The sequence below is a fragment of a genome, unplaced genomic scaffold (assembly GCF_019419815.1).
Source record: "Pyrus x bretschneideri cultivar Hongxiangsu unplaced genomic scaffold, Pyrus_bretschneideri_v1 Contig3, whole genome shotgun sequence".
Classification (NCBI taxonomy): Eukaryota; Viridiplantae; Streptophyta; class Magnoliopsida; order Rosales; family Rosaceae; genus Pyrus; species Pyrus x bretschneideri.
The window spans coordinates 4,408,112-4,432,540 of NW_025999612.1; the positions used below are offsets into that span (position 1 = coordinate 4,408,112).

The following is a 24,429-nucleotide window of genomic DNA, read 5'->3' on the forward strand; positions in this document are numbered from 1 at the left end:
AGTGAGATTCGTCTAAAGAGAAACCTTTCATAGATTTAGTAATCTTGATCCCAAGGATAACATTTGCCTCACCTAAGTCTTTCATATCAAAGTTATCACAAAGCATAGTTTTAACTTCATTCACAACATGCAAATTGGATCCAAATATCAACAAATCATCAATATACAGACATATCAATGTGCACAGATTATTTTTAGACCTTTAATAGATACATTTATCACTTTCATTAATTTCAAAACCTTTAGAGATAAGTAACCCATCACACTTAGCATGCCATTGCTTTGGTGCTTATTTTAAACCATAAAGAGACTTGTCTAACTTACATACTTTATGTTCTTGTTTAGGTATTACAAAACCTTCAGGTTGTTCCATATATATCTCTTCTTCTAAGTCACCATTTAAAAAAGCAGTTTTAACATCCATTTGATGCACAACAAGATCATTAATGGCAACTAAAGCAAACAAAACTCGAATTGAAGTTATTTTGGTGACTGGTGAATAAGTGTCAAAGAAATCAACATTTTCTCTTTGTCTAAAACCTTTAGCTACTAACCTGGCTTTAAACTTCTCCACTGTACCATTGGGGTTTAGCTTTCTTTTTAGTACCCATTTGCAATTAATAGCCTTGCACCCTAGTGGAAGATCTACTAGGTGCCAAGTCTTATTGGATTCGAGAGAATCTATTTCATCATTTATGGCTTCTTGCCATAAGTCTGCATCCAATAAGGTTAATGCTTTTTGAAGAGTTCTTGGATCTTCTTCCAAAGTATAAGCCTGAAAGTCTGAACCAAAGTCCTTGGCTACTTTGATTCTCTTACTTTTCCTTGGCTCAAGATCATTTTTGGCCAAATCCATTATAGCATTTCCATTAACTATAGGTGCATCCATAAACAGTACTAGAGCCCTTACTATTTCTTAACTTGAAAGGAAACTTATCTTCTAAGAAATTAGCATCATTAGATTCAACAACAACATGGTTTTTCAAATCATAAAACCTACATGCTTTGCTATTGTATGCATAACCAATGAACACACATTCAAAAGCTCTACTAGCTAGCGTTGATCTTTTAGGGTCAGGTTTTCTTACGTAGGCCAAACATCCCCAAGTTCTCAAGTAAGAAACATTTGGTTTCTTATTTTTCCAGATTTCATAAGGTGGAATTTCGGTTTTCAAAAAGGGAACCCTATTGAGTACATAACAAACAGTTAAAAGTATTTCACCCCACCAATATGAAGCATTCCCCGAGTTAAGTAAAATAGCCACAGTTAGTTCACTAAGTGTTCTATTTTTTCTCTCAGCTTTGTCGTTCATTTCTAGGGAATAAGGAGCAGTGGCTTCATGTGTAATTCCTAGTTTCTTACAAAATTCAGTGAAAGGTCCAGATTCATACTCTTGTCCTCTATCACTTCGCAACTTTTTAATTTTTCAGTTGAACTGGTTTTCTACTTCACTTATGAAACATTTAAACATGTCTAGGGCTTCACTTTTATGTTTCATTAGGTAGATAAAACAGTAGTTTGAATGATCATCTATGAAAGTTATGAAGTACCGTTTTCCATTTTGAGTTACTACACCATCACATTCACAAATATCAGAATGTATCACGTCTAGTAATTCAGTCTCTCTAAGAATTGACCTATGTAGAGCTTTAGTTATCTTAGCTTGACTACAAAACTCACATTTCTCAAAATTATTAAGTGAAAGTTCTGGTAGTAAACCTAAGTTACTCATTTGTTTTACTAGCCTTTTGTTTACGTGACAAAGTCTTGCATGCCAAACATTAAATGAACACAACATGTAAGCAAAAGAAACAATTTTATTCATCGCATCAACATTCAATTTGAACATCCCATCAGTGGCATACCCCTTTCCCACAAAAACACCATTCTTTGTGAAAGTATACAGATCAGCCTCAATAGTTTGAGTGAATGCAGCGTTGTTGATTAGATAACCTGAAACCTGGTTCTTCCTTATTTTTGGAACATGCAGTACATCTTTCAAAATGACAGTCTTCCCCGAGGTGAATTTTAGCTCTACTTCAACAATTCCAACAACATTCGTTGAGTGAGAGTCACCCAACAAAACCCTTCTATCCTCAGCTTCAAAATAGGACTTGAAAAGTCTGTGATCATGGCAAACATGGCGTGAAGCTCCAGTGTCTACCCACTACCCCTCAGATCCATCAACTATATTGACCTCTAATATTATAGCAATGAGTTGATCCTCAATCAGATTAGCTTGAGGAGTAATCCAACGTTTGTTGTGACAGTTCATAGCCAAGTGCCCAGGATTGTCATAGTTGTAGCACAAAAATCAGCAGCTTCATCTTGTGAGTGGGGCACCTTCATATTCTGACTTCGCTAAGGATTCTAGAAGTTTGGAGGGTTTTTGTTGTTGTTGCGATTCTTGGTGGAATTCTTCATATTCTTACCCGTGGGTTTAAGCATTACTGCTGCATAAGTCCTCGAATGAGTCTTCTTAAGATTGTTATTGTTTGAAACAACCAGCACTTCCTCCCTCATATCTTGTTTCCTGGCTTCTTCCTCGATTCGAAGGCGAGTGATTAGGCTTTCCAGTGAGAATTCTTTTGTCTTGTGCCTCAAATCCTTCTTGAACTCCTTCCAACTTGGTGGGAGCTTATCTATGATCACAACAACCTGGAATTATTCATCCAAATTCATGCCCTCAGTGATGATCTCATGAGCAATCTTCTGCAATTCGTGTGATTGCACTTCCACTGATTTGTTATCCATCATTTGAAACTTCATGTAGCAGTTGACTGCAAATTTCTTTGCCCCTGCTTCTTCAATGTCGTACTTCTTCTGGAGAGCATCCCGTAGTTCTTTAGCTATCTTACAAGAAGAGTAGTAATCATATAGGTCATCACCTAATCCATTCAAGACATAATTTTTGCAGAAAAAGTCATTGTCAATATAGGATTGAAACAATTTGAACTGGTCAGTAGTGGGTTGATTAGGAAGTGATAGCATTTCAGACGTGCAGTGGGTGGCAAGTTTCTTGGTGGTTAGGAAAAATAACATATTTTGCCTCCAACGTTTGAAGTTGAGTAATTCAAACTTGATAGGTTTGTTTAGATCATTAATGAAAGCGTTGTTTTCATTCTCCATTGCAGAAATTGAATGTCTTAAAATTGTTAGAGTTACTGCACGATAAAAATAGGAACAATATTACCAGAGAATGAAGAACGTAAAATGAAAATTTGTCTTAGGTTAAGTCACGGACAATGTCACTTTCTTTAAAACGTTTCGCGGCTCTACCCAATGTGTGCAAGCAGTTCGAATAACACCACGTTGTCTCCAGGATAAAATAGCCCATAATCCCTCTATCTAGACCTTCCTTTGCACCGAGGAAGGTCCGAAAACACTCACCCTCTAGTTGCTCAAAATACTCAGTGTTATTAGCTAGGTTTTTTTCTTATCTCTCGACTAAAGAAAAGTCCTCAAATTTATATAGAAAAACCAAAGTTTAACGTTGAACAGGTTGAGGGAAAGGTGGCCTAAGAATCAGGCCAAAAAATCTAGAAATGATCACCTAGTTGAGGAAGACTAGGTCTTTTCCTTTATCTTCAAAACCAAAATCTGTTTGATAAAATACAAGTGGTCAACCATAACAATAGGAGAGCTAGTTTCGGAATAAAATGATAACTAGGGTTTTAAAATAAACACAAAGTTTCAACAGTTGCAAATGGCAAGCTTAGCTAGTTTCTAAATAAAATGATTACAGGGAGGTGTGCATTCAAAAAAAAAAATATTGAGAGATCAAGGCTGCTAAAAGTCATGCAAGAGTAAGGAAGAAAAAAAAAAACCTGAAAATTCCTTTATTTTGTAAACCCTAAAAATGAGGAGTGAAGCATTTAAAAAATACCTAAAATTATACCATACCATTATGAACTGACCGGTATAGTTCAATGGATAAATCAGTTTATGGCAAAATTTCCCACCCCTATCGAAAGAGGCCAATCCTTTATACTCGAGTAAACTCGAATGGGTACCATTTATTGAAAACATTAAAGTCTCGAGTAGGAGCACCCAAATTAAATCTCTAAAACCCAAATAAAAAATGGTAACTGGCGTGGAGTTGCCCTGAGTGCAGCCTCTTAAATATGGATCCCGCATGAAGGGGTGTGTTATCCCACATTGAGAAACTCATGAAGTGAAATTTTTCTTGCATTGAATGGTTCCACTACTAATTGTATTGAAATTTTATGTGATAAAACCTCACACCTGTTAGATTCGTACAACTAATTTAAGTCAGAAACAATATTGATGATTATTAGTAATAGACCATTGTATTGTCCCTGAACTAAAAACCCTAAAATCTCGAGTTGGGACATATGAATCAAATCCCTAAAACCTAAATAAAAGAAGGGTTACTAACATGGAATTGCCTCCATTTGTGGCCACTAAAGATGGGTTCCACTTGGGGTCATGTTAAAACATATATACGTCCCTGTATTAAATGCTTTTACTATTAGTTGTATCAAGGTAATATTTTGTGATAAAATCACACTTATTGAATTTGTGTATGAAATTAATTAGAGACAATATCGAATTGAATTTGTACATGAAATTAATTAGAGACAATATCGATGTTGATTAGTAGTGGATCACTTGATCATCTTTGAAACTTGAACTTGACAAAAATCATTGTTGCTTCTTATATTACATTTACAAAGACTTTACCTTTGTGTATATCAAAAGAGAAAAAAGAGGAATAGCACTGATGAGTGCATTTAAATGGCTTGCCATACCATACCAACACAACCATAATAAAGATAAAAGACTTTTTCAATAAGAGCAATGGCACCCATTACCTTTAGGCAAGGGCAATGGTTTCTCAATCATTCAAAAGAGAATAGAAATGCCCTTAGTAGTCCAAAAGAAGGAAGGCAAGTGATGGCGCACACGAAGCCCGACCTAAAGCCCGTTTAATTTTTGCCTGCATGGGTGTCTGCTGGCTTGGCTTGACATATATCGCATTCTTCTTTTCCTTTTTTTTTTCTATGTCTAGAGCGTGCAATTCATGCGCAAAGAGGAAGAGTAAGCTAAGACCATCTCCAACCGAAAGAGGATCAAAGGGCTCGTTTTAGCCTTATAGCCCCCCAAGAAATTAATATTTTAATGAACAGTGCAAGGTCATATTTCTTACCATCTCCAACCGAGGGGCTAGAGGGTCATAGGCCCTGTGACAAAAAAACCATCTCCAACCGAAGGGCCAAAGGGTCATAGGGCCAAACATAATTTATTATTTTAATTGAATTAATATGGTTACTTAAACTAAACTACCTCAATAATTTTACGTTATGGATTGCCAATAATTTTTCGAGATGAAATCTTAATAATTTTATGTCTCGGATTTCGAGTGGCACGTGTCGATGTGTGAGTAATTTTGCAAATTTCTTGTCGATAAAGAATCTCAATAATTTTATGTCTTGGATTTCGAGTGCCACGTGTCGATCTGTGAGTAACTCCCCTGATTTCTTGTCGAAAAAAAATCTCAATAATTTTACATCTCGGATTTTGAGTGCTACGTATCGATCTGTGAGTAACTCCCTAGATTTCTTGTCGCTATGTAATCTCAATAATTTTACGGATAGGATTTCGAGTGCCACGTATTGAGATGTAATTGGTTGTGGGATTTTTTCATAGGATTTTATCTGCTTCCAATGTCCATAAATAGGGTGGATATTGGCCTATAATTCGCACACCTTCAGCTTTGCCCTCTCTAATATTTCTTTCAATTCAATCTTTTTCAATTCAAATTTGCAATGAATTCCAACTTTAGATCCTCTTTGGGTTCCAACTAGGGGTCATTTTCCAATTCAGAATTGGAAGATAAATGGGCGCAGATGAGGCGAGAAGATGAGTAGTTCGATTAAGAAGATGAAGCGCACAACGACAAGGATTTCAAACGCTACTTCTGGATGAGGTGTCATGTCTTCCAGCGTGTACTTCATGATGTCCAATATGTCAATCCATACTTTTGACTAAAATTTGACAGAGCAGGCCACCCTGGTTTCTCACCACATCAGAAGGGTACTATTGCACTCCGAATGCTGGCTTATGCCTCCCCAGCTGATGTTATGGATGATACATATGGTATGTCTGAGTCTACATGCCTTGATACTCTTGTTGAATTCTGTGAAACAGTTGTTCAGCTTTACAAAGAGAAATACCTCCGTCAACTAAATCAAGCAGATTTAGAGCGGCTCATTCGCAAAGCTGAAGATCATGGCTTTACGGGCATGATAGGGTCACTAGATTGCATGCATTGGCAGTGGAATAACTGTCCCACCGGATGGCAAAGAGGCTTTAGCGGAAGATCGAGAAAGCCAACAGTTGTGTTAGAGGCAGTTGAGTCATTTGACACATAGATCTGGCATGCTTTCTTTGGAGTCCTAGGATCCCAAAATGATATTACAATTTTTGGTCATTCACCCCTCTTCAATAACCTGACGGAGGGTAAATCACCTCAACTTAACTGCTACGTCAATGGGCGTTAATACAACATGGGGTATTACTTGGCAGATCACATCTACCTAAAGTGGGCGACACTTGTCCAAGAAATTGCAAACCCTGCGAATGAAGCCAAAAAGTGGTTTACCTTACACCAAGAGGCATACAGGAAGTATGTTGAGAGAGCTTTCGGTATTCTACAAGCACGGTGGAAGATCAATAAGGAACCAGTAAGAGGGTGGAGTCGAGAAAGTTGGACCCCATCATGATGTCTTACATCATATTACACAACATGACATCATATTACACAACATGATTGTGGAAGATGAGTGAGATGGGTATATTGATGGAGAGTCTAATGACGACTAAGAGGATCCAAATAGGTCAAGAAAGGCTCGCACAAAAATATATGATGAGCCTAATTTGCCTTTGAATCCTATAACTAGTAATATCTTGAATGAGTATGTGGGGCGCCATAGGATGATATGTTCTCATGCCATAAATAAATACCTACAACAGGATCTTGTTACACATCTTTAGGCCAAAAGAAGCATGGGGTAGGTGTTTCAATTTTATGTTCTTAAATGTTTTAAAAAATGTTGTTTAAGTTTGATGTTGTTAAATGTTTTTTTTTTAATATTGTATAATTTTTATGTTGTTTAATGTTACTTAAGGTTATTTAATGTTGTTTAATATTGTTTACTGTTGTTTCATGTTACTTAATGTCATTTAATGTTGTTTAATGGCTTAGGAAGTTACAGAAAAAAAAAATTGAAACAAAATTCAAATATAACGGGACGTCAACAGCTAGTCGTTCCATTCAAACACTCAGGGTTGGCTAGCTGGCTAGGTTGGGCCAGCCGGTTGGCCTTTTTCTCCTTTTTTTGGCTCGATGGGGCCCACGAGCCCTTTGGTTTGACTCTCGGTTGGAGACGATTTTCGTGTCATTTTGGGCTATTTTTGGCCCTCTGGCCTTTGTGGCCCTCTGACCGGATCAGTTGAAGATGGCCTAACAACAACAGAAGCTGTCCCGGGGTGCCTTGGTGGTCTAACACTAAAATCCACACCTCATGAACATTTATTAGAACAAATTCATTTGTATTCAACGACCTAAATTAATTCTGAATTTTAAAATTTATTAAAACAAATTCATAAAAATGGTTTTAAAATGAGAAAATTAATCCAAATTGAAAAACACATTTTTAAAAATAAAAATAAAAATTTTGCAATTTCACGTTTTATTTGACATTCTGGTAAATAACGTTGACAAAGATTATTTAAACAATTTTAAAAAAAAATTTAATAGTAATCTTGCTTTACCTTTGCCCAATGGATGAAATTGTACAATGACAATTACATTTCAATGTAAATAGTAACTACCCTTGCTTTTGCCCAACGAGTACAATTGCTACGAACTCTAGTTTCTTGCCCAAACAAAATTCTGCTCCTATGTCAATTCCAACTTTCCAAATTGTGAACGAAACTTAAATATCACCTATAATGTAAAGGACAATGCTTGTGTTTTTTAGATAGGGAACCTACTTGTCCCTCCACTTAAGATTACTATCTCTTCACTGTACAAACATATATAATAATCGGAACGTTTTCTTTATCATCATCTAAATATCATATTTCAAATCATATCAATTTGGAGATCGTTTAGCCATTCATATGCATCAAACAAATGGATAATTTTGGCAACAAGTAGCATCCTCATGATGAACCGTTCATTTGTTTGATGCATATGAATGACTAAACGATCTTCAAATTGAATGAGTTTTTATAGTTATTGGTGATGTAAATTTCCGCCTTATTCTTCTTGGACAAAATTGCACCTACAAAACAATTAACACCTTAGGTTAAGGCCAAGAGCCTCACACGCCCATGATGAATTTAGGGGGGCTTTGGCCGAAGAACCTCCAATACTGAAGTTAGAATTTGAGGGAAAAGTGTTTAGAGAAATTTGGAGAATTTAGCAAGAGAGTTCGACTTAGGCTTTTGGAGAAATGAGGTGGTATTTATAGGGGTGTGGCCGGCCCCCTTTGGAGAGATGGGAACCAGACACATAGGGTGCTTTTTAGGTGTAATTGCAAGATATTATGTCAAAATAATATCGTGCAATCAATTAGTAAATTAATTAGAAAATTAATCAATTAATTTAGGTAATTAATCATATTTTAAATAAATAATTGAAGGTTACCTTGTGGGGAGGATTTGATGAAATAGGTTTTGAATAAATACCTATTGATCACTTTTGACCTTGATTGTGCCATATTGTCCACTGCCTGCGCGCCCAAAGGTACATGTGTCGCCTCCATAATTTTCTTAATTATTTTTTACTCCACAAATGCCCCCATACCTGCTGGGCTGCTCACAGGAAAGGGCAGCAGGTGTAGAGATCTCCAACTTTGATGCAGATTCTCACTTGGACTTGGAATTAGATTCTTCTAGGAAAGGGAAATAAATCACCTTCAAAGCCTATTTAAGCCTACTTTAAGTAAGGGATTAAATCAACTTCAGAGGGTAATTATTTATCCTTATAAGAAAAAAGAAAACTAAAGAATATTTGTTCCCCCTTCCCTAGCACTCTTCTTTGCTTATTTCTGCACGGCACCAATGTAAAAAAACCTTAATTATCTTTGTCTTCTTCTTGGGTGGTGCTGCCGCGGGGCAGCCGTCAGGGTGGTGCCGTCGACTGGCAAAGGCTAGTAGTCGGCTTAACATAGGCCAAGGAGGTGGTGTGGCAGGGGCCATTGCTTGTGCTGCTCGGCTTGATCAAAGCCAAGGACTGGCTGGCATGGGTTGAGGAAGTAGCGTGGCATGGGACACAATTTGGGCTACCTTGTGTGGGATGCATGCCAAAAATGAGGAAACTGCTTGAGTTTGATTTCTTAGCTGCCGTAGATGGAGCTACCAAGATCGAAGCTACTGAAGATGAAGTGTCAGATGAGCGAACTATTGAGTGTAAGGTTGTTGCTGCCCCTTGACCATTCGCGGCCTAGTTGATCTTCAAGCATTTGATCTTTTAAGCTATGTGGCATTCTCGCACTGGAGAGCTTACCTAGATAGGTGTCAGGGAATTAGTTTACCATCTCGCATTGGAGAGCAAGTAGTTTACCCTTTCGCACTAGAGAGCAATTAGTTTACCCTCTCGCATTGGAGAGCTTACCCATATGGGTGTCGTGGAATTGGTTTATCCTCTCGCACTAGTGAGCAATAGGTTAACCTCTCGCACTAGAGAGCCGACCCATATGGGTGTCAGAGAATTGATTTACCTTCTCACACTACAGAGCAATTAGTTTACCCTTTTGCACTGACGAGCTTACCCATATGGGTGTCGGGGAATTGGTTTACCCTCTCGCACTAGAAAGCAATTAGTTTAACCTCTCACACTGGAAAGCATACCCAAATGAGTGTCGTGGAATTGGTTTACCCTCTTGCACTAGAGACCAACTAGTTTATCCTTTCATACTAGAGAACAGACCTAAATGGGTGTTAGGGAATTAGTTTACCCTTTTGCACTAGAGAACTTACCCAGATGGGTGTCAGGGGATTGATTTACCCTCTTGCATTGGAAAGCATGGAAGTCGTTGTCATGAGTGCAGCTGAGGAAAGCTGGATTACTGGACAACTAAAATAATCCTCCACCTACGAGCTCTTGTTTGGCGATCTGCTTGACGCTTCAAATTGCTTGTGGAACCCGCACAAAGGTGTAAGTGGAAAGCTCATCAAGTTGCTCCTGAACTTTCTTCAAGTATTGCGCCATCGTTAGACGTTTCGTCGTATGCCTTTTTAAGGCTTGGTTGGTAATCAACTGAGAATCTGAATGGATTGCAAGCTTCTTCACTACAAAGTCTTTTGCTAGCAGAGGCTGCTAATAAAACCTTGTCCTCTACTCTATCATTGGATGTTTTGAAGTTTGGAGTGCCATGGGCTTGGTCAACATGAACCACAAGGCAAGATCGGCGTGGTTAGAAACCGTGGTGTAAGATCGGCACAGTTAGGAGCCATGGTGATAGATCAATGGTTGCCGGGAGCCGTGAAACAGGTAGACACAGTTAGGAGCCATAGTGACGGATCAAAGGTTGTCGAGAAACGTGAAGTAGGTAGGCACAGTTATGAACGTAGAGTTGGGGCAGGCTTGGGCTAGGTTGTGTGCAACTAGAGAATTTGGACCATTGGGTCTGTGATGCTCGGTTACTGGTGATGTGCTGCTTCACTATTGAATCGTCTGGAGTGTTACGAACAAGGCTTGCCCCCGGTTCTTGGTAATTGGGCTGGTGTGTCATTCTGGTACTCCTCTGCCCGATTATGTCAATGAAAGGTGACCCGCTTATGTTGGTCAAGTCTCTTCGTAGTGCTTCACAATGACCTTGTTGCGTTGGAAATCATGCAATCACTCGGTCTTGAGCTTATATACTTCTTCTTGAATTTGCCTTTGTCGGGGTGGTAAAGCTCTCGGCTATCCCCGGTCATGACATGTTGGTCTAGGCTGTTTTTCTATGCACTTAACTCGTCTATGTCGCTACTGTGGTGCATGTGGTACTTTCTTAACAGGCGAGCGAATTACTCGCAGACTGTCGGTTGAACTTAAGTCGGATTAAGTAACTATTTCTTTCCGTCTGTTGTGTTACGTACTCTGATGTGAGGTGAATAATGCTCTTTGCGAGCCTAGCCGCGAATGAACACTTCGTCTGGAAGGTTGGTCATTGTGGATTATAGGAGTGTGGCCCCAACATTGAATGCATACTCGTCAGTGGGCTTAACCGAGAGTGCAGGCTCCTCCATGCGCTAAGACGAGAGTATACGCTATCTTGGGGGCTCAGTTGGTAGTGTACACTACCAAAACATTCAATGCGTGATTGGTCGAGTGGATACTTGCTGGGACGCTGCTACAGAAGTTCGATGTCTGCCCTTGTCCTACTTCATGACACCTCGTCTAAGGCTTGCTGCAAGAGCTCATGCACTAAGGTAGTCTGCTGTGTAAAGGCGCTTGTCAACTCTATGACTTGTCAAGACAAGGGTTGTTCGCCATTTTAGGGTGGAAGAGCTTGGACGATATACATTTCCTTGAGTAGTGGAAGTGTAATGAATTATGGCGTGAGATTTGAGTTGGGATGTCAAATCAGAGGAGAAATGGGGTGAAAATACCCTCGGTTCAATAGTCGGTCCAGAAATCTTAAGCCGGAACGGTTAAGTTGGTCTTGGACCAATTGGGATTGCTTAGTGGACTACAAGAATAGGTTGGGCCTTGGATTGGACCGCCGAAGTAGGTCGGGTAATGGTGTGGATTGCCCTTCATGCGGTGTGTGTAAAAGCTGGGCTTGGGCTTTGCTCGGGAACGCGCTGGGCTCGCGTTGGCCTTGGGCCCATGAGCGCTAGGCTGCTTTTCCTGACACGGCTGCTTGGACTTGCGCTGCTAAGGTTGTGGCTCGGGCCGGCTAGCACTGAGCCTGGCTCGGCTGCCTTGCAGTGTGGGCTGCAGATTAGGCCATATGCCAAGTAGACGAGGCTTAGGCCTGCGCTGCTGGGGTAGTGGCTTAGGCCTGTTCGCGTTGGGCCTGGCTCGACTGCCTTGCAGATTAAGCTACATGCCAAGTAGACGAGGCTTGGGCCTTCGCTGCTGGAAAGTGGTGTGGGCCTGGGCTGGTAGTTGCTTCGCTGCCCTCTGCTCTCCGTGGGCTTGCTGCCATAAAGCTGGCCCACTCCCCACTGCCACAGTAGTCCCCATGGTTGCCATGGTGGTGGTGCTCCTTGATGGAAAAGTTGCTCTTCTTGCCATCGTATTGAGCCTTATGGATCGTCGTGGCAGGACTACGTCGTAAGATGTTCCGTTCGTCTTGGTTTTTGAATTTCTAGTCATCGCACTTTTCTTTTACGTTTATTCAAAGAATTTTATAAAAAAATTTCTAAGAATAAGAACATACGAAAAATCTACAAATGAACAAGAAATGAGAAACTTTGAATGTGAAAGTCTTCTTCGTGTGAATCAAACTCTCAATGAAAGCACCAATTTGTGGATGCAAATTTCCGCATTTTTCTTCTTGGACAAAATTGCACCTAGAAAACAATTAGCACCTTAGGTTAAGGCCAAGAGCCTCATGCGCCCACGATGAATGGGGGCCGAAGAATCTCCGATGCCAAAGTTAAAATTTGAGGGAAAAATGTTTAGAAAAATTTGGAGAATTTAGCAAGAGAGTTGGACTTAGGTTTTTGGAGAAATGATGTGGTATTTATAGGGGTGTGGCCGGCCCCTTTTGGAGAGATGGGAACCAGCCACATATGATGGTTTTTTGGTGTAATTGCAAGATATTATGTCAAAATAATATCTTGCAATCAATTAGGAAATTAATCAATTAATTTAGGTAATTAATCATATTTTGAATGAATAATTGAAGGTTACCTTGTGGGGGAGGATTTGATGAAATAGGTTTTGAATAAATACCTATTTTGATCACTTTTGACCTTGATTGTGCCATGATTGTCCGCTGCTTACGCGTAGAAATTCCGATGTGCCTCGATGGTAATATTATTCTTTTTCACCCAAAAGTACACATATCGTCTTCATAATTTTATTGATTATTTTTTACTCCACAGTTATGATCTTAAATAATGATAAAGAAAATCAACGATTCTAATTGTGATATGCGTATAGTAAAAAGACATTAATCATAAATTGAAAAAAAAAAAAGTAAATTCTTCATTGGAAGGAGCACAAGCATTCTCCATTTGTAAATTCCAGTCAACCACCCAAGCCCCGTTGTCACATCAATAACTGCACCCTTTTGACTCTGTTCATTCACAAAGCATTCCGATTACTTTTCTACGAAATGTTTAAGCCTGACTTTTTGACCGTCACCATCATTCACCCCATAAATTCTAAATATAAGCTTTTTCTTTTTACAACTAAACAAAGAATGATGTTAGAGAAAATAAAATTTTAAATTAAACTTGTAAATTAAATAATATATTATCAATAAAAAAATAAATACATTAATCAATAATTAAGTAATAATTCAATCGTTAATATTCATCTTATTTAGTTTACAAAATTTAGTTAGAAATTAAATCTATTCTGAAACAAATTATGTTAATTTTATAGACTAAATTTTATAAACTAAATAATGTAAATATCGATAATTAAATTATTATTATTTTAAAAGTAATAATTAAATTATTATTTTAATATTAATTAACTTGATAATTCCACCTAGCATTATCCCTTGAATTGACATTTGAACCACAATTGATTCGTCATTCAGAGAAGCTTCTGCAAGCCATTTCAAAATGAAGCACAATTCTTTCAAAAATAAAAACAAACCAATAGTCAAAAGTCAAGCCGTACAACTAGGGCAACCGCGTCCAAGACTCCAAAATTTTCCGACACTTCACCATCAACGACACCAACAAGAAGACAATCAAAGTTTCCATGAAACTCATCAACCTTTCCCATTACCAATTATATATCTCCGGCCACCACTTTTGCATCTGTTAATTTCATCACCATGGCTTCTCCTAAAGAACAAGTCAAGCCTTTTGCCCCAGCCAACTCACACTATCTCCGCAGTGATGAAGAGGAAGTCGCCTCTTTGCACATAAAGCTCCGGCAAAGAAAATACGTGCACTGTTGCGGCTGTGTCTCTGCCGTGTTCTTAATCATAGCTGTAACAGCCATAGTCCTCGGATTCACCGTGTTTCATGTAAAGGATCCGAAGATCAAGATGAACGAGGTCACAGTCCAACGGCTGGAGCTTGCCAATGGAACCCTACGGTCGGATACTAACATAACACTCCTAGCGGATGTCTCCGTCAAAAATCCTAACGTGGCATCTTTCAAGTATAGCAATGCCACCACTTTGGTTTACTACAGCGGGACGGAGGTCGGCGAAGGGAGGACTCCAGCGGGAGTGGCAAAGGCGAGGCGGACGTCGAGGATGAATGTTACGGTAGATATTGTTCCCCGGAAGATCTTGGGCGTACCGGGGCTCATGAGGGAGGTGGCTTCAGGGGAACTGACCATGACGACTTATACGAGAATTCAGGGTAAGGTGAAAGTCGTCATGGTCAAGAAAAATGTAGTGGTTGAATTGAATTGTACCGTGAGGTACAATTTTTCAAGCGGGGAGATTCAACGAGAAGATTGCAAACGGAGGGTTCGTCTGTAATGATTAGGATTCATTTTTTTCGATCTGTTGAAAATTGGATCAGATTAATCTTACACATGAGTAAGTTATACTGTTGTAATTTATTGATTATATCTGATAGTAATATAGAAACACAGGTTACTAAAAGAGCAGTCGTTGTATGGAAGTTGTAGCCTTTTCAATTTTCATGATCATTGCCAATCATCAAAAGAGTTCTATGTTAATTGATACTTAATGCCAGAATTTTACTTTACATGTTGGTCTAATTATACGAACCAAACATATTAAAGAAAATATATATTAGGCCATTTGTTTTGCACGAAAATGTGTTGAGTTGTCTTAAGCAAGGAGGCTGTATTTTAGTCAATAAAAGGTTATGTCTTAGGAGAGTATTTAATTGGGATTGTGAGAGATTTTAATTCTTTTCATAAATTTAGGGTGTTCAATTAGCATTTTTAATGATTCTTTTAAAGTCTATCAGCATTTTTAATGATTTTCTAAAAGTCTAGAGCTATTTAATTAGAATTTTTTTGCGAGTTTTTAACATTCCAAGTGTATTCAATTATAAATTGATTTTAAAGGATTTTAAAAAGTTCAAAATGTTAAAACTCTCAAATCTCACTTCTCCCTTGAGAATTTGACGAAATTAACTCAAAATTTTACATAAGATTTCTAAATATCATTTAAACTCTATTAAAATTTATAAATAAATAAATAAATAAAATTCTTTAAAATCGTAATTGAATACACAATTTATTTAGTTGGTAAAGCATTTTGGGGGGCCCACGTGAACTTCCTATTAGTGGACAGTGGAGAATAGTCAAAGGGCAAACTTTGTAGCGCCCACTAAAGATGGCCTTAAGACTTGAATGCTGTCATTTGTATTGGATAAACTGGAAATTGTGGAGTAATTTTGGCTAATTATTTACAAGTTTGACTCCTATATCTATGCTACTGTCACATGTGTACATATATTGTCCGGTCAAACGTGCACCTGTGATGTATATGATCATCTAGAAGTTATGCCCCTACTTCAACTCTCACTTAAAATAACCCTTAGACTATCTACTTCCAGGACCTTGTGTTCAACCACTATCAATATGGTATCAAATCTTTCAAGAGACTTTTAGCTGTTGTAGTAAAAGCATTTAGCCCGAAAGTCATTCACAAGGTAAAAAAAAGTACTTTGACGGGTATAATAAAAAAAAGTACTTTCAACACATTTATAAGTGTTTTATGCAATCTTTGATTAATAGCCGATGAAAGTTAGTACTAGTCAAATTAACCATACGACATGCAGCGACTTTGAATGTGCAAAGTCGAACTTGGAATAATGGGTGAGACCAAAACAAGTTGTACAAACTTACAAATGTGCAGGATTCACTGCCTGAAAAATGGGAAAACCATCAAATATATCGTGTGTTATAGCAAGAAACACATATTATATCTGCCTGAGCAGGTCATTTGTGTGTTAGTATGTTCAATGAAAATTTGTGCATGTATAATTAACTAGGTAGCTAGTAAGGTTATGGGCAATCTATTGACCGCTGGAGCAAGGTTTGTGGGTTTTGGGTAATCTATTGATCTTGCCCTCCATGGGTGGAAGTGCTCTAATCAAACGAGATGATATCTTGCATCTTCGTTGGAATATTATCAAATGGATATAGTATTTCGTTGCAGTCTGTTTGCATGCATCTTGGACTAAGCAAAGTTCTAATTTGCCTAAATTATATCTAATAAATTGATACGCTAATAAATGTCTTTCAGTATCAAAATACTTTCAATGAGTACATAGAGCCAATCTATGAAATGCCAACTAATGATCATTCGGATGAAGGGCTCTACAATGAGACTAGGCCAAGCTAGAGGAGAAGTTGTCCAAACTTCATGTAGAAAGCACCAAATTTGGTGACGAGATGGCCAAATATTTCCAAAATGATGATGCTAGGAAGATCAAATTTCTAAACTAACTTTTGTATACCAAATGATGTGGACGTTGATGATGTAGAATTATTAGAGAGACTAGGGCCAAAGGCTAACTTCCAACAACACCGATATTGTCCCTAACTTGGTAATTACCATTTGCACAATCCGTCAGATCTCAGTGTTAGTTGAATTGGGGTTTGGATATTTAAACTCTTCTTTTCTCATAGATATGGTCAATGTGTGATATTTCAACAGATGATTGGATTATTACTCAAGTGTTAATTAACGTGCTTATTTAATATTGATGATTAGTTTGTAAATTTGCTCTCTCTAACACTACCCTTTGAAAAAAGGTGAATGTAAGCTACAAAACTTTTGAGGAAACTATGCAAAAAGTTTAAAGTTATATCAAATCCCATTTTCAAAACAAACTCGTCCTACCACCACCAAAGAGGAACAAAATCTATTTATTGATGAAGGGCTAAACATGGCACCAATCAATAAAAGTTCCATGAAAATGGATTTGGCTATAGGAGAGTAAGCTGACTTGTCGAAATCGATGATGGCTAAGGTGGAGATCATGGCTATCATAGGCTAGACACCCACGCTCGGGGGGGTTCGAATTCGGCTAGCAATAATGTGGTTCGAATTTGTCTTTGACAAAAATCGTACCTAAAACTTTCCACTTTCAAGCCTTTGGATTTAAATTAATATAATCTTGTGGCTAATATCATTTAGACCTCACAGATTCTCAAAAGAACTTTAGGAGAGCATTGGTATTGATTTTTTCCTAGTCAATTTTACAAAGAGGAAAAGATTTTTTGGTTTTCATCCCTTTTTCTATGCAATTTCTCTTGGACAAATCTGAGAGTGTCCTAGAACACTGCCTGATTTGCGAAAAGAGGAAAAGAGGGTGTTCGTTTGGAATCCGGATTATCTGCGAACTCTTTTTATGAGGATCCTAAAATACGTGAATCGTGTCCATTTATGGTATATCGTGCAATTAGAAATTATTTTAAATTTTTTTATTTAAAATTGAACATAAATATTACCTGACAAAATTTGATCGCACGATGTATGATGAACAGACAAGATTTACGAATCCCCAAAATCCTCACAAAGAGAATCCAGAGAGGATCCTATTGGGTTCGTTTGGTCTAGACCGAGAGGTATTAGCATTTAATTTCTTGGTTTTCATTTACTTTTTCTTTGATCCCCATGGTTTTAATTGTCCAACCCGAGAAGTGGGTTTTGATGTCAAAAGATTTAGGGAATTTTAACGAAAAGCTTCTAGTACTGTTCACCTTAACGAAAAATCATATTTTTACACTAAAAAGTCAATTCTGGTTCGCTTACCCTTTATTTTGTCTTTATTATTAAAAATCAAAATTTATAAGTCCTTTTTATTAATTTTCCTAAAGATTTACTTGCTTTCGGTCAAAAAATTAAAGAACGAACAAAAATAATGTCTGCACAGTTTCCCCAATTAGCCTTTTTATTTTGCCCGAATGGGCTCTTTTCCCTTTTGCCCGAATGGACTTATATTCTTTCGTTACCCGGATGGGCTTTTATTTATTTTGCCCGACTGCACCTTCACTACTTTTGCCCAAATGGGCAATGATAAAAAAAAATATAAAAAAATTCAGAAAATACAAAAAAAAAAAAAAAAACAATAATAATAAAATCTGGGCAGTTGCCAGAATGGGTTCTTTTTCTCGTTTTCTCCATCACTCAAATTCCGTCTACTAACGGTAGTTAGTAGTGGCATGCTCGCAATGTCTAATCTTATGTTCAAGTAAATTCCTGGCCTACCCATAAGTCTTATGGCGAATACCGGGGCTGAACAATATTACTATTACAGTAGAGTTACAATGGAGAGAGAGTAGAAATGTGGTTTCATGGATATGAATATGTGCGAACTAGTCATGCTATTGGTGCTCCACTCGATGTTGCACGTATTCAAATCAATGAACTCAACTTGCAAGTCTCCATAAGAATGTGATGTACATTCTTATGGAGACTTGCAAGTTGAGCTCATTGATTCTCTTTCTACCAAGTAATTCGATCAAACAAGCACCAACCTCACACATGTAATCATGCAATTATGCAATTATGAAGCCTAGCTTTCTATTTGGTTGCTTTTGGGTTTTATCTTCACAAATCAAAAGTCATTTCCCTGTTGGAGGATATGAGAGGAGATGATCATTAATTAAGTCATCGAACAAGGATGTTGCTTGAAAGAGGCCAATGACTTTTCAATGAGAGATTTCATTCTTTCTTTCCAAAACTTTGAAAACGAATCGGTTGGGACTAAGACCTACTCTAACTTTTAGAGTAAGTAAAACTCAAATTTTAAGAGCATGTAGCCCATCTTCTTCTTGAAAGCTTTAGATCTATCTTGAAAAGTTCTAACGTCAAGACCCTCCCCCCTTCTCTTTTTGGAGAAGATATTTGTTTCCTCGTAGGCGAAAGATACCTTCCTTTGCAATACCCCTGTTGGTGGGATTCACCAGTGCCCCCTTAACACTTTTTGGAACTTAAACAAATAAAATCATATAATGCGCTACTAGGACAGAAACAGTACTCAAAAGATCAAAAATTTATTGGGTGTCAAAAGTACACCATTTTTTTTCCAACGTCACACATTCTCCAGGTCCGAAGGGATCTAGTGCCCAACGGTTCTAAATCTACCCCAACTTGCTCCAACCCTTAGGTGAAATAGGAGTTGTAACCCAAAACTCATCTTTGGGACAAATTTAGCCCAAAATTCCCCCTGGTTAATGGCTGACCCACCATATATGTGTATTTTTTAAAGTTTTATATTTATAAATTCAATGAATCCAACGGTTAAGATCTAATATGATAAAAACCAACCGTAAAAAAAAATAAAAATTTAACGGTCCAAATTTAAATCCAACGATTAAAATAATTAAAAAACATTTTTATATGTTTCATATTCTTTCATAATGTGCCACGAGTTTCATGACTTTAGTTTACTGATTTTTTTCAATATTTATCGGAATCTAAGTATTTTTAGGTTAAAATGTTCATAAAAATAAATTAGAATATTCTACATAACTTTTTTTTTTTTTTTTTAGAAAGTTACTTTAAGAAAAAAAATTATCCTAAATTCATTATTTAATAATCTCGTGCTAAAAATTTAACCAAAAGGGTTGGAGCAAAATAATTGTTCATAAGTTAAAACCTAAATTTTCTAAGTTCAAAATTCTAGGTTTTAACCTAAGGATTGAAGATGGTCTAATAGTGTCAATGATTTAATCTTTGTTGAGCCAATTCTTTGGGAAATTAAGTACCACTCATTATTATGGTCTAGGTGTTCCTCTTCACTTGTCAATGAGGGGTCTTAGGTTCGAATCTCGTAAATAATGAATTTGTAATCAAATTAGATTGCTTATTATGTGACTTCGCTGAACTTTACATCAACTTAGTGTATAATATATCGTTGTAGTAAAAACAAAAATTGGCTACTACCGACTTGATTATGTGGAGAGTGTATTGTGAGTGTAAGTTTTTCAATTAATTTTTATTTTAAGGCATTTTCAATAAAGTTAAAAAGCAGAGAGTATCTGACTTGGGTGTAGGATAGGGCCCAAACTGAAACAAAGGCATAGGCCCAAAAGGAAATTCATAAAAGAAAAGGTGTCACCAAAGAATATGATATTTAGCCAAAAACGACAAAAAGTCTTTGCCGTAAAGGCACGAGGTAGAAGCAGATTAAATAATGTAGGCAGCACTTTTGTGGGTCCGACCTCTGCCAAAAGCAGACAAATTCAATCTCCCCAACTTATTTCCCATCAGGAATTCACTGATTTATTGGCTGCCTCAACGTCACCACAACCTTCACGAATTCCCGTACACCATTTGGACCAAAAAGCAATCCCATGGCAAACAAAGACGTCTAGATTAAGTGCTTAATTGGAGAGAGAGACTAGTGCCAAATATTGTTTTCTATTCTATGTTTTTGAGTTTTTGCCCTACTAGAGACTAGAGAGATTCCTACTCCTCCACCCATCTGACGAATGCCGAACATTACATTGTTGGGAAAAGTATAAAAAATTATCTTAATTATTGAGATCACGACAGTTTCATACCTCATTTTTAAAATTAGTAATGTCATACCACATCTTACGACATTATTAAATATATTTTTAATAATTAAATATTAAAAAAATTAAGAATAAAAAAACAAGACAATCCTAGAGTGCGGCATCCCCTTTCCCCTCTCCTTCTTCTCCTCTTCTCCTTCTTCCTCCTTCATCTGGGTTTTTTTAATTTTCTCCTCCTCTTCTTCGGTTCTTCCTCCTCCTGGGGGGGTGGGCGGATGGGGTTGGGTTTTCAAATTTTTGTTTTTTTGTTATTTTTCCTCCTCTTCTTCCTCCTTTTTTGGTTCTTCCTTCTTCTCCTGTGGGGGGAGGGGGGGGGGGTTGGGTTTTCAAAGAGGGGGAGGGAAGGTAGGATTAAGGTTTTTTTTTTTCTTGCAACGTCACGTCAGTACTTAACAGAAAAATTGATAAAAAATATGATATTATCATAAATTTGTAAGATACGATATAACATTATCAATTTTAAAAGATGAAGTATGAAATTATCGTGAACTCAATAGTTGAGATAGTTTTTTATCCTTTACCCTACATTATATGTTATTATATAAGTGAAGAACAAAGTACAAATAACGATCTACACATGTGGTAAGTGTAACATTACTCAAAACTGTTTATCAATACCCATAAAAATCACAAGCGGTAAAAGATTAGGCTACAATATTATAATGCATATCACTAAAAGATTAGGCTACAATATTAACAGAATGACTTGGGTTTTGTGATTAATTATCACTAACACAAAATTAAGCTAAAGCTCATAGAACTTGCAAGAACAAAACTACTAGTTTCTACAGACATCTCCTCCTACTCCATCTTTCTGGCTTTTTCTAAAAGCAATTTACAATAATTAACAAGAAAACCTGGCCACTGTCCCTTTAGGCCTTCTTTGATTTGAGCATCATTAACAAACAGCAACATTGACTTGACCACTCCCCCCATTTCCCGCCAAAAAAGCATGCGGAAAAAGATCTCGGCCGTTAAAGCACACCTCCTTTGCCTTGATCCGACGACTTGCGTGACATCTCAACTGACCTTTTTTTCGTTCGAGGGATCGCTCACTGACCGAGACAGCAGGTTAGTGTCCGAATCTTACCCGAAATAAATAAAGACAAAAAATTAAAATTAAATTGGACAAAATTATTTTTAAAAAAAAAATGATAAACAAAATAATTGGAAATTAATATTACGTACCTCGGGAGGCATTGAAGGAACGCTTGCAATGCAGGATGGCGCTTTGGATTCCGTCCTGCTGCTGAAGCAGCGAATCATCCCTCCTCTGCGCGACCACGGCGCCTGATGGAGCCGCCGCTACGGCGGAAGAAGCCGACCGGCTCTTCCCCAAGTGCTTGCAGACCACTCTCAGTCCAGCCGGGATATTCCCCTGTTTCTGACCACTCTTCGCATTGCTCGCTGTCGCCGGAGGGGGCTCCGACACTTCTGCTTCCGGTTGGGTCTTCTCAGCCACAGCCGCCGGATTTGAAGCCGCCGCTGTCGAGCCGTTCAAGCTGAGCTGCCCGGACAGTCTAAGCTTCTCGCCGTACCTCTTTGAAACGCGAACATAGAGCGGCTTAACCATTTTCAAGTACTTTTGCATTACCTCTTTGGAAAAGCGCTTTTCCTCAGAAGCCGATTCTTCAGAAGCGCTTACCGGCGGCGGCTTCTCCTGGGTCGTCTGCGACTTTTTAGCTGTTGATATTCTCGAGCTATTGTCTCTTGTAAACAAAGACACAATGGGGACCTCCTCCACCTTGAATTTCACCGTGAAAAGCTTCCCCTGCTGTTTCTGCTTTTGCGGCGGTTCCTCTTCCAGTGGTTTTTCCTGGGTTTTTTGAGGCGCTTCTTTCGCTACCGCCGCAACAGATTCCACAGCCGGCGGCTCCGTTTTCTCTGGTTTTTCCGACGCGTTTGAATTCGACTTCGATTTCTTCAAACCCAGCATGAAAACACGAAACTTGGTGGCCGATTTCAACAATGAGCCGGCGAATTGGGGCTTGGAGTTGGATTCTTCAGATGGGTTGAACTCAATCGACGACGGCTCGATGGGCACAAGCTTCCCTTTGAAGAACAAGTCGTCGGAGGGAGAGAGAGTCAGATTCGGGTCGTCCGTACGGTCCTGGCTCGACCCAGAAGAGACAGTGAAGTTGAACTCCCCCTCTCCATCTTCACAATCGTCAGACTCGTCATCGCCATCGTCATCTTCTAGTCGGGCCTCCTCGTCGCTGTCGTCCGTACAATCTCCGTTTCCACAGGGCTGGTAGGTTTGGGCAGCGGCCGCTTCGTCTTCGTCAGGGACGGCAAACTCCAAGTCGAAGAAAGGGCCGTCATCGTCGTCGGTGTCTTCGTCGTCATTTTGGGCGACGGCGGTGAGGATTGTGGTGGTGGGTGAAGTGGTGGTGGGGGTGCGCATTTTAGCAGAATCAGGAGTGTCGGGGCAATTAGGAAGAGGGGTGCCATATACAGCACCACCGCCTCGCCAGTACTTGAGCAAGCTGAAAGCTTCCATGGTTGGGAGAGCCAGTATAAGGCAGAAGGAGTGGGTATACTGAGTAAAAAGAGAGAGAAAAGGAGAGGGAAAAGGTAAGGGTTTGCGTAGAGGGTTTGCAAAGAGGGTAGTACCACTACTGAAAATGTAAGTGATGGGTAGAGAGAGAGAGGGGTGAAACCGTAAAAGTGAGAGAGAGAGAGAGAGAGAGGAGGGGGTAAGGTTAATTTGTTTGTAATGAATACGGAGCCTGCAGGGCAGAGCAGGGCAGTGCAGGACAGTCATGTGAGGGAGAACAGTCGCGTCTCAGTAAAGATAATAATAGCGACACAGACGAATTAATAGTGGAGAGTACACTACAGCACCTACACGACCTATCTCTCCACTCTCTCTCTCTCTCTCTCTCTCTCTCTCTCTATATATATATATATATATATTTTTTTTTAAAACAATTATTATCTATCTTAATGTAGTTTAAATTTATTTTACCTAATGAGAATTGAATTTAAAATCTTTTACTTATAAGTTTGAAAGTCAAGTGAATGATTTACTACTAATTTTCCACCTTAATTTGTAATTTTTCTTCTAAGATGCATATTCTTAAGTAGTTTGTAAATTTAACATTTAGATATTTTATATAGGAATCTAGTAAATTATTTTCACGTTTAAATCTTGCATAGAATTTATAGTGGTACGGATTATTATAACCAAACTATAATTAGTATTCTATTTATGGATGCAAATTTTCGTCATCTTCTTCTTTAACGAAAGTATACATTCAAAATAATAACACCTGAGATTAAGGTTAAAATCCTCATGCGTCCACGATGAATAGGAGGGATTTGGCCGAAGAATCTGCGATGTCAAAGTTAAAATTTGAGAGAGAAAATGTTTTGGAATCCTTGGCAGAGAATGGCCTCCACATTTTAGTAGAATAAGAGGAATATTTATAGGAGGGTGGCCGGCCCTTAGGGTGGAGAATGACCGGCTATATATGGTGGTATTTGGAGAATAATTGCAAGACATTATGCGAAATAATATCTTACAATTAACATGACAATTATTCATAAATTAAATAGAAAGTTTTGGGAGTTACCTTTTGAATAAAATCAATAAGGGATTGATGAGGAGCAATGTTTTAAAAAACTAGCCTCGGGGCGCGCCAAGGGCGCATTTAAGGCTGGGCATTAAGGCTAACGCCTCTGTTTTGCTAGAGTGGGCGAAAGCTTCATCGGAGATGCCTAGGCGGCGAAGGTGCGTCTCAAGGCGTCTCAG

At 38.4% G+C, this 24,429-nt stretch overlaps 3 protein-coding genes across 4 annotated transcripts; 2 read left to right on the forward strand and 1 right to left on the reverse strand.

Moving 5' to 3' along the window:
- The first annotated feature begins 4,822 nt into the window (after positions 1-4,822).
- LOC125479656 lies at positions 4,823-6,396 on the forward strand. The gene is made up of 2 exons (XM_048589284.1): positions 4,823-4,911; positions 6,024-6,396. Exons 1-2 carry the CDS (start codon positions 4,823-4,825, stop codon positions 6,394-6,396), a joined length of 462 nt encoding a protein of 153 aa, XP_048445241.1.
- Positions 6,397-13,858: 7,462 nt separating this feature from the next.
- LOC103927311 (late embryogenesis abundant protein At1g64065) lies at positions 13,859-14,875 on the forward strand. Its single transcript, XM_009336220.3, has one exon. The coding sequence runs from the start codon at positions 13,984-13,986 to the stop codon at positions 14,641-14,643; it is 660 nt and encodes a 219-aa protein (XP_009334495.1). The 5' UTR covers positions 13,859-13,983; the 3' UTR covers positions 14,644-14,875.
- A 6,444-nt stretch (positions 14,876-21,319) lies between these two features.
- Positions 21,320-23,287, reverse strand: LOC103927310 (probable membrane-associated kinase regulator 2). 2 transcript variants are annotated; one of them, XM_048589109.1, is made up of 2 exons: positions 21,864-23,287; positions 21,320-21,730 (listed from the first exon to the last, which is right to left on the reverse strand). In XM_048589109.1, exons 1-2 carry the CDS (start codon positions 23,173-23,175, stop codon positions 21,696-21,698), a joined length of 1,347 nt encoding a protein of 448 aa, XP_048445066.1. In that variant the 5' UTR covers positions 23,176-23,287; the 3' UTR covers positions 21,320-21,695. The 2 variants fall into 2 exon arrangements, with proteins under 2 accessions (XP_048445066.1, XP_009334493.2); XM_009336218.3 differs by having other exon boundaries at positions 21,320-21,760.
- Between the last annotated feature and the right edge of the window lie 1,142 nt (positions 23,288-24,429).